Source organism: Malania oleifera, chromosome 8, assembly GCF_029873635.1.
Source record: "Malania oleifera isolate guangnan ecotype guangnan chromosome 8, ASM2987363v1, whole genome shotgun sequence".
NCBI lineage: Eukaryota > Viridiplantae > Streptophyta > Magnoliopsida > Santalales > Ximeniaceae > Malania > Malania oleifera.
In genome coordinates, this window is record NC_080424.1 from 39,293,935 (window position 1) to 39,305,276 (window position 11,342).

Consider the following 11,342-nt stretch of genomic DNA (forward strand, 5'->3'; position numbering starts at 1 on the left):
ACTAACCTAACCTAAAGTTTGGAAAAAATACATAGCCCCTTGAGTTTCAAAATCCCACAGACCTTCGCTGACGTTTGGTAAAAAGACATGGATGGTTTCATAAATTCCAGACTTCCCTTGACATTTGTACCCCCACTATGAGAATGTCTTTTTTCCCATATTTACGGGGAGGTCTGCATCTTTTTGATAAACCAAAGGGGCAAGTCCATGTGATATTTGAAACCTCCAAAGAGGTCCACATCTTTTTGCCAAACTCCAAGGGAGGTATTTGGAATTTTTGAAATCTCATGGGAGGTCCACATCTTTTTGTCAAACTCCAAGGGAGGTATTTGAAAATTTTGAAATCTCAAGGGAGGTCCACATCTTTTGCGAACCCACAGGGCAAGCTAGTGTCTTTTGCCCAAAAACTTCACTCTGCCATCCCTTCTGTCACCATAACTGGTGCAGGTTTGAGAAGAAGAAGAAGAAGAAGAAGAAGAATGGTTTGAACTGCCATCAAAAGCACCCCCATTTTGTTCATCATCTCAAGCCACTGCTTCACAAAATTTCCAGCATCATCACGATCAGAGATCGCTGAATGCCTCATTGATGCACTGCCGCTCACCAGTTGTTATTCCTGCCACTGCTAGTTTTCAATCTTCATTTTCCAGAAGCTGTCATGAGATAGTGTATTGCCTTCACACTGTACAAAAACATCAAAGATCTGGGCCAAAAGCCACTGGAAAATCTTCACACACCACACAGACTGTCAACTTATGCAGCTCTCATGGTCATGGATTTTCAACTTGTCGTTTTCAATTTTTGTCACACATTCTTGCGGGAATCCAAACCTCACTCGGTCCAGCCATCACTGGAGCACATCAGACTGTCAACCCATGCAGATCTCATGGTCATAGATTTTCAACTTGTCGTCTTCAATTTTTGTCACACATTCTTGCGGGAATCCAACCCTCACTGGGTCCAGCCATCACTGGAGCACCATCATGTCCAACCAACATGCAACTCCACTTCTTATACCAGGCTTGAGTGTCAGACTTCAAGCTCTCCCACTTTTCCAATGTTTAAAAGTCAGCTGATCCATAGTTAAATAAAAAGAAAAAAAGCAGAAAACCCTCTTCTCCCCACCCTTCCAAAAGTGCTCGTCTCTCTGCAGTGTGTCCCACAGCTGGTATCATTAGATTAAAGCATTAAACTTAATTCCCTTTACTTTCTTGTTGAACCCTACTGTCCAAAAAAAGAAAAAAAACTTGTAGTTATGTTTAGAAAAAAAAAAATAGCAATATGGTGACTAAACGTCAATCTGTCTGCAAAAGTGGAATTTTTTTCCAATAGGGTGCAGAATGTTGAGAGCAATTTGGGGACCATGAAATATACTTTGAAATTTCAAATAGGCTAAAAACTGAGGTTGGAGCATTCAGGGAGAGACCAATAAAATATCATACCAAACAGAAAGTAGTACAACCACAGCAGTTCCCACACCATAATTATCATTGGAACTAATTGAAAATTTCAGATTTTACTGGAGGTGGCTCTCCAATGAATTAATGTTAAGTGATCTGTGGTTTGACATGAATAAAGCCCATAAGTTGAATCCACCAGAATCTAAATTAATGGGAACTAGAATTTAGTGGATTAGAACATGATTTTAAATAGAACTAGTGGGCAGCATAGGTAATGGGTGGCTTTATCGAGTTGATGTGATTTTCTCTTTTCTCTGTTTTCATGAGTGAGGGACTTCTAGTTCTCGTTTATTGTGTATTTATATCTGTTTCACCTTTGCTATTTTCAATAAATTTACTTTTTCTATCCGAAAAAAGAGGCAAGAAGTACTCATGACAACAAAGAAAAAAAGACAGGAAAAAAATGAAAAAAGAAATCAGACACAAGCTTTTCTTTAAGCCTTTCTCTACATAATTAATTGTGCATTTTAAATTGTCCAAATCTCTCTGCCTTTTCTTTTTCTCACACTTTTCACAATCCAAGCTCAAAAACTGACCTCCAGGAGGAATCATCTGAGCCAGCTTCAGCATTCTTCTCATTAACCTCCGTCATTAGCGTAGTTGCAGTTGGTAAATAAATTAATGAAACAAGATAGATTAGGCTTGTATTGCAATATACACTATTTTTCCATTAAGCACATAAAACATACAATAAATTAAATAAGCTCCATTTTTTTGTTAGGTAAAGTTCTAAATATCTAATAAAGACCAAGAAGTTATATGATATACCTAAACTGTAAAGGTGCAGTGTTGTAATCATTAAAGAATTGGGCAAAGTACACCAGACGTTTAGCAAAAAGATGCAAATCTGCCTGACATTCAAAACATTACACCAACCTCGCTTAATGCGAACAACCAGTTAACAAAGTAAAAAATAGAACCAAAATACCCATATTAAAATAACAAAGGCAAAAATGCATCAAACCTCCTAGGAGGTTTAGAAAAGCAACATGGACCTCCCCAAAGGCTACAACAACCTCATGAATATATTTTTGAAGACATAGGGCATGCTAGGGTGCTAGTTAATTATGAAAGCTAAGAAGAGACATTCATTTGACCACCAGTCCTGAAAGTAAAACTATCCATATATTAAAATCTTGCAACCATCTGATCCCTTTTTCTATAATTTTTCTCTTAAATCTTCACAACCCATTGCTTTTTCTCTCACTTAATGATAATAGAATTTGGTTCATGTTGACCTTATAGGTCATATTCTGGTTTTGATAATGACAAATACTCTTTGAAATTGATGGCTTTTAAGTTTGTGTGCAAGATCATACTAACTGGATTATATTGATGGCATGCGACAACTTAAAGAAGATTGAAGACCCCGACATATTTGTTTATTGTAATTTATATTTATCATTTTGGGTCTGTAATAATTCAAATTCAATGGTCTGTAATAATTAATGCATTACATGCATGATAGGACAGATAAGCTCAATGACCATAGTTTGACCATAGGGAACCACAAGACCATTGGGATCACGTCGGATTTTTTGGACTTAATGCTTAAAGCCATAGATTGACTTTAGGTCACCAAAATATTGCATGAAAAGTCCCTCATAATCTTAGTGTTGATTATCATGTGAATAGGGGTAACTTTATAAGTAGAAGAAGACCGAAATGCACAAAAAGGGCATGTTCGGTCGACCGAACTTCTACACACAAAACTCTTCGGTCAACCGAACCTCCACCAGGTCAACATTTTGACCCTTCAATCGACCGACCAGAAATATTCTCCAACGTCCTGGTCGACCAAACCTCCCTAGGGTCAACAATTGACTCTTCGGTCGACCAACCAGAAAATGAACTTCAACGCTCTGGTCGACTAAACATCCTCAGGAGAAGCCCCAACTGCCCGATCAACCGAACTGCACAGATTTGGAAAATCGCCTTTGAAACCTTAAGTCTGATCGACCATCCTTCTAGTTCAAATTTCTCCCGGTCGACCGAACCCAGTCACTCGGTCAACCAAACCTTAAGTACGGTCGACCGGTGCTTTCGGGTTGGCCTATTTTACCGAGATTAAAAACGATGTTATTTTTATTAATCTCACTTAAACTTTTTTCAAAATGACTAATATGTCCTGAATGGTTATATTTTTGAGGAATTCTATATATACCCCCTCATTTGCAAAAATTAGTGGCAAATTAGCAAAATAATTAGCAAATTTTCTCTGATTTTCAAAAGCTCTATTTCTCACATTCAAGTTTCATCTCTTCATTCTTACTCATCCTCATTGCAAACCTTGCTAAGTAAGAGTGTTATTGTGAGTTTCTAGTTAAGCTTACACTCTTGTTAGTTCTAATTGATTGAGATATATTTTTATCCAAGAGTAAGCTTGAGTTTTTCTAGGAGACTTCATTAATAAGTCTTCCATAGGAAAACTTCGTAGAGCTTGTGAGTTTTGCATCATCATTGCAATACTCAAGAGTTCGTATTATTTTTTGTTTGTGAAATAAATTTTTACGAACCGTTTTCAAATATCTCGTGTGCTTATTTTTGAGAAAAATACTTTTGGGATATTTGCTTGTGAAGATCTTTGTTATTGTACCTTTTGATTGATAATATCATCTTGACACAAAGATCAAATAATTTTTACAAACCGATTTCAAATATCTTGTGTGGTTTGAGAAAAATATTTGTTGAAGGTATTTGAAAGTGTGCTTGAAGATAAACACTATTCTACAAATCAACTTCAAATATCTCTTGTGATTTATTGTGAGAAAAATATTTGTTGAGGATATTTAAAGTGTGCTTTGAGATCTTTGTTGTTGCATTGTGATTGATACTATTATTTGGACACAAAGATCCTTTCACATACACTTTCATGAACTGATTGTCATATTTGCATTAATCTTTGAGAGTAGACAGTAAGAGTGTTACTAAGAGTTTTTAGTTAAGCTTACACTCTTATTAGTTCTAATTGATTGAGATATATTTTTATCCGAGAGTAAGCTTGAGTTTTTCTAGAAGACTTCATTAATAAGTCTTCCATAGGAAAACTTCATAGAGCTTGTGAGTTTTGCATTATCATTGCAATACTCAAGAGTTCGTATTACTTTTTGTTTGTAAAATAAATTTTTACAAACAGTTTTCAAATATCCCGTGTGCTTATTTTTGAGAAAAATACTTTTGAGATATTTGCTTGTAAAGATCTTTGTTATTGTACCTTTTGATTGATAATATCATCTTGACACAAAGATCAAATAATTTTTACAAACCGATTTTGAGAAAAATATTTGTTGAAGGTATTTGAAAGTGTGCTTGAAGATAAACACTATTCTACAAATCAACTTCAAATATCTTTCGTGATTTATTGTGAGAAAAATATTTGTTGAGGATATTTAAAGTGTGCTTTGAGATCTTTGTTGCTGCATTGTGATTGATACTATTATTTTGACACAAAGATCCTTCACATACACTCTCATGAACTGATTGTCATATTTGCATTAATCTTTGAGAGTAGACATTAAGACTACACTGAACTTATCGTATCTTATCATTCGGTAGTGCGCATTCATTTGTGATATTGTGCATAGTGGTACATAATCTGCTTAGTTAAGAAGCATTTTGATTGTACACAAATTTTATTGCAAATCTGTTGTATTCCAAGCGTGACTTGAGGGGGCGGTAATCCAGCCCGGAAGGATTGTGTAGGTTGAGGTTAGCCCTGTGTTAATTTGACCTGGTTGTAAAGGTTGAGGTCTAACCCTGTGCTAATTAACTTGGTTGTTTAGGTGCCGCTCCACCCGTTAAGTGAGCTTATAGTGTAATCCTTGTATAGGTGTGCCAAGGCGGAGACGTAGGCAGTATTGGCCGAACCCCGATAACATATCGTATGTCTGTTCATATTTCTGCATTTTATATTCCTGCATGTGTATGTTATAGTGTGGATGATGCGCATGAGTTAAATTTCCGCATATTATATTTATCTGCGTATTTGGGATTGCCTAGAAAGACCCTAAGTTGTGAAATACTGCTAATATCTGGTTTAACCAAGGAATAAGTTTTAAAATTCCAATTCACCCCCCCTCTTGGGAATACACCAAAGCTAACAGTTCGTTTAAATAATCATAGTAGAATATCCTATTATTTATAAATCCTAATGTATTTTCAGATTTTATCTTCTTTTCTTTTTCCCTGTCTTTCAAAATCATGACAACTAAATCAGTGAATTGACATCATGATTTGAATAAACCCCGTTTATAAACAGACCTCCACAATGTTAACCATTCAAAACAAACTACTTTAGTATTGTTAATTGACCAGCATTCTATCGCTTTACAAAATCAAAGGTTGACTATATGCAAGAATCCAAATGCCTACCAACGACTAATCTGAAAAAATAACACCCCCCCCCCCCCCCAACACTACTTCATTCCAACTCAAAAATTTATTGGAAACAATGACAACAATATAAAGTGCAAGAAAGGAACAAACCATATGCACTATATCTTCCTTGCAAACACAACCCTCCTCTTCCCAGAAAAGAAAATAGTGTTGAAAATTGAGGGGTTGTTTAGTATCACTACAACAACAACAACAACAAAACTAAGCTTTAGTCCCACTAAGTGGGGTCGGCTATATGAATCCTTTTCCGCCAATTTATGCGATCATGGACCATTTCTTTTGTTGTTTAGTATTACTAGTGTTTTCTTCTTCTTTTTTCTTTTGTTGTACAGTGAAGAAATGGGCTACGACAACGCATTTGTTTATTTTATATTCACTTTATTAATTTATTTATTTTTGACAGCAAAAGAAAAAGATTTCATTAAAGGAGCAGGAATGTACAAAAAGGAGAATAAGAAATCCTCCCAATCAAAACAGAAATTACAAAAAGTAGAAAAGTAAAGGAAAATATACCAATCGAGCCAACAAAGAAAGCCAAACGCATTGGATATCTAAGAAGCTCACTCCTTTAAAGCACCCAAAACCAACACACCATAACGAAGCCAAGTAATGAATCTTCTCCAACAACAAGAAGATTGTCAACTTCTTCCAGGAAGAAAATATGCACGCTCCATTCCAACCATAAACCACACAGCACTGCAACAGAAGCGCATCTCCATAATGCAACAAAATCTTTTTTCCTACCAAAACTAGAACAAGGACATTGCGAAGAAGTTCTCCATTGTATTCAGACAAACTCAACTTTTTTCCAATAAACCAAACAAATTATTCCACACTTTCCAAGCAACCTCATAGTGCAAAAAAAAATGAGAAGCTGTTTCTGAACTATTTAAAGTGAAAATGTCGAGAAAGTTCCTTCAAAGGTCTACTATGCTGCAACCAATCATTGGTGTTGACTCTATTAAGCACAACCAACCTTAAAAAGCCTTAACTTTTTGGGGAACTTTAGCCTTCCAGATTTTTTTACTAAGTGAAAAAGAAAAATTAAAACAAGCCAAAAAATTGCACAAAGATTTGCAGCAATAAACCCAAGCATCTAAGGACCAAGAACTAATATCCACTCCAAAGGAGATATAACAATTATTCAACATGAACAACAAAGAAGAAAGCTCGCCCACCACCCTATCGTTGGGAGATTTGAGGAAGTGAAAATATCAAGAAGACACCAAATCAACAAAAAAAGGAAGTAATAGCACCCAGAACTCAAGAAATAAAGAAAAGAAAAAGAAGTGTACAAAGCAATATTCCCCAATTATATATCTTCCCAAAACTCGCCCAAAACATACTTAGTATGGGGAATGAAGAGGGAATAAATAGATCTCCATGGACTTTCCAAGGAACATCTAGATCCCAAGTTAGTATCCCATCCATTCATATGCAATCCAAACTTATTTTTAACGACTCTATGCCAAACACGCACCGTTTTAGACCTACCCATAACTTCACAACTAACCAATCCCTCTTCCCCCCATCCTTAGATCAAAGGAAACTTCTTATAATTTTCTCAAGCATACTAGCAGTCCCCACAGGAATCCTAAAATAGACAAATAGTACAAAGGAATACTAGTAAACAAGCCCGCATAGTATACTGCAACCCCCGATAGAAAATAATGCACCTTTCTAACCATCTACACACTTGGACACCCTCTCCACTACCGAATCCCAAAAGTTCCCTGACCTACAATTACCACCCAAAAGGACCCCTTAATTAGACAAGGGCTAATCCAAAATAACACAAACCGCAAGCAAAGCCAACTCTCAAACTCTACCGGCACTCAAGTTAATAACATCGGTGCCACTCTTTACCCAAATTAATTTTAAGCCCAAAATCCTGGAGGCTCTTCATAAAAGATTGTGATCACCTAAAAAGAGCATAGTATCATCAGCAAATTGGAAGGGAGAAACAATCACCCCCACCCCCAACTTTCAAACTTGTCACCAAACCCGTATCCACCACCTGTGGACCATTCTGCTTAAACATCAACCACCAACACAAGCTAAAAAAGAGAGTGGATTCCCTTGTCTTAACACCCCTTGAGGCACTAAATCAAGATTTTGATTCACCATTCACTAAACTGAGAACATATTAGAAAATGAGTTTGTTTATGTTGGAAACCAGACTTTATGATTTTCAATTGTTGTGACAACACGTTACTACAATACTTTAATATCTAGAATTGACTTTTGTGGATTAAATTATTTACTCTATATGATTAAAATAAATATCCATCAAATTTTAAAACTTTGGAAAAAATAACAAGTCATTCAAAAAGTCTTTTTACCATTTTTCTATCATCATCTACAATAGGATTATTCTTGGAGCACTAAAAAGTGAGCTTAAAAATATAATAATTGAATAAAATCACTATGATTAAAATCTATTTTCTATTAAAATAATTTGAAAGTTATATTCTTTTACATTTTTATTATTTTAATCACACTTTTAATTGTTATATGATTCAAAGACAAAACTAAACTTAAGTTCAATTCGGTTTCTAGTTTGTTTGAATTTTGGAATTATTAACCAAAAAAGTTGCCAGCTTTGAATTTTTAGTTTCCAATTTTTTAGTTTCTATAATTTTTTATCGTGATACCAAACGGCCCTTAATTTTATTATGGAACAATTTAAAAGCATTAAAATTCATCAAGGACAATTGTGTTATTTCTAATGTTTAGAATTTTATAGTGAAAATATTTAACATGATACCTATTTGTTTTGGGGTATTACAATGAAAATATTTTTATCCAAAGGTTTTATTTCAATCACCCAAGTATTGTGGCTACATTGATTTTATGATAGTATGTGAGAATAACAAATGAGAGTTCTATACCTTTTCCATCAATAAGAAAAGTACAAAATGACATCATCTCAAAATCTTCCAATAACCAAGCTAAAATGCACCATTAGCTCCTTTTTTAAGAAGCAAGATTTGTAATGGGTATGGTCTCCTAGGTGTTATCCCCAACTCAATGAATCTGAGCTGTTTTTGGAGAGAATTGAAGTAGGATAGGGAATTCAACCATTGAATGAATTGATTTGACCCCATCTGGAGGCTAATTCCAAAATATAGTAGTAAGAGCTTGTTGAGTCCTAAACCCAAATGTGATCTAAATATTTAGACCTCGCACATTTGTTTGTGAGGGTCGATTTTCAAATCTGCATGTTTTGGGACTTTGCTTGTGATTTTTTCCTTAATTTTAGTTTTCCATATTAATTAGCTAAGCAAGTTGCTTAATTTTAAATTGAATTGGAAGTCAACATGAGTATCTCCCCATCTATCTTCTTCCTTCACTCCTCTATCTCTCTCTTTTTCTTCCTCTTTGGTAACCCCCACCCAACCATTTCAGTTTTCAACTTCCTTTTCAATAGGTGCAAACCAAACTATAATCTACAACCATTGCTTTTTCTTTTTTTCTAGTTAAAAGAAATTTTCCTCAAGCTAATAAATAAAATTTGCACAGCGAGGTAAATGTACCATAGATACATCATCCCTTAACACAATCTATCCACCAGGAGAAAATAGACTATTCCAAAATCAGTAACCATGAACTATATTAGCTAAACAGTCAGCAGCTCTATAAGCCTCCTTATACATTGAGATAAAACCCACTCTATATCTTTAACTAAGAGCAATAGCTCACATGGGACATGACATTTGCCAAGTAACAGTCAATAGCATGTTTAGTGTCCCTTCAACATGAAGGTTAGTTATCCCCATCTCAACCGCTCTCAACAAAACAACCAAAGCATAAATCTCACTACTCCATAACTAATGTTTGTTTATTGCGCATGTTCACACACAATCATTAAATATATAAAAACCCCTCGATATCTTTAACTAAGAGCAATAGCTCACATAGGACATGACATTTGCCAAGTAAACAGTCCATAGCATGTTTAGAGTCCCTTCAACATGAAAGTTAGTTATCCCCATCTCCACCGCTCTCGGAAAACAAAGCAAAAATCTCAGTACTCTATGCCTAATGTTTTTTTTATTATGCACATACACATACAATCATTAAATATGTATACTGTTTAAAGTAGTAATAGGATCAAAATCGATCATAGTGCTTATTATAAATAAGCAATGAAATAAAATAGTATTACACATTTCCATAAAAAAAATAAAAATAAAAAACCCCAATGCTGGAATAACAAGCAGCCTGCTGCCCAGCAAAAGGAAGAACCACCCCCAACCACCCAACCCTGGATGGGGGGTTTATCTCCCCGAGCAGACACACAATTATTTCATCAGGATCCAATGTCTAATACGCTACTTGCAATGAAAATCGCTCAATTGAAGATGAAGCATATGCACCCCACAAGTGATGCGGAAAATTGACACAGTAACACGAACAAACAGTAACAACAAATGCTCCCTCGAAGTTAGAAAATTAAAATCGAAAATAAAAGCATTAATCCATGACCAAAGACAAAGCAAGTGAAACATATATAATCATGCGTTAGAACAGATCCAAGTGATTGCAAAAACGAAATTACAGAACATCAAAACAAAAACTATCCAACCCTAACAAAGTAGATAGATGGTTAAATACAGTTACAGTGAGAGAGAGAGAGAGAGAGAGAGAGAGAGAGAGAGAGAGAGAGAGAGAGAGAGGGCTAACAGAGCTCGGAGATAAAAAGCAAGAGCATGACGACGGAGGAGGCAACGGTAATAACGCCACCGGAAAGGGTACGGCTGTAGAAATCCTCATTGATCTTAGGGTACGCATCGAAGTTCCTGAGCTTGTTGAATATTCCATCCATGGCCACGAACCCAAACACCAAGAGGGCGGAGGAATTACTCTCTCGATGTAGTCCCACTGTAAAGATAATTGTCGCGAAATCAGGGACGAGGAGGAAGTTGACGAAAAATTAAAATGATCTAAATATGCATAAACACGGCGTTGAATAACAGTTCATCCGATAGTAATTTCTCAAAAGGCGCCTAAGAATTGGACTCTCTTCCTCGTTTCTCTCTTATTTTCTTTTGTTTTCTTTCTCGTAAGAATAAAAAAGAAAGCGCAGGCAAACAGGTACTAGCCGGAGCCTCTTCTTCAGCAGTTCCGGATTTGTCTGCTGTAACTCGGAACAATTTAGGTTAATTGCATCTTTAGGGCTTCTTCCGATGCGGATTATGTTTTACTGTATTTTGTAATTACCCTGCAAATTTATTTATCTCTAATCTCTAATCCTATAAAAATTCTTTTTTCTTTTTAGCGCCAAATATATGAAATTTATCTTTATAACTTAATAATTATTTCAAAATATTTTTTTGACTATCCATTACTATCTCAAAAATACTCTTGCGATTATATCAAATTTATTACTATAACTATTCATAATTATTTTATAGTACTTTGCTCATAACTAGTATTTCTTATATCCCTCCCATTCGTGGAACTCGTGTTTTGTTTTCTCTTTTT

The 11,342-nt window shown here is 35.3% G+C and overlaps 1 protein-coding gene across 3 annotated transcripts in view; it reads right to left on the reverse strand.

Moving 5' to 3' along the window:
• LOC131162504 (uncharacterized) overlaps positions 1–11,065 on the reverse strand; it is a 62,204-nt gene extending 51,139 nt beyond the window's left edge. The window contains exons 1-2 of one of the 3 annotated variants that reach the window (XM_058119069.1): positions 10,961–11,065; positions 10,542–10,739 (exon numbers count right to left, since the gene is read on the reverse strand). In XM_058119069.1, the coding sequence (XP_057975052.1) occupies positions 10,542–10,683 (142 nt within the window). In that variant the 5' untranslated portion in view covers positions 10,684–10,739; positions 10,961–11,065. Of the gene's footprint in view, positions 1–10,541 lie in introns of all 3 variants that reach the window. The other 2 variants (XM_058119068.1, XM_058119070.1) reach the window with 2 other exon arrangements.
• Positions 11,066–11,342: the final 277 nt, after the last annotated feature.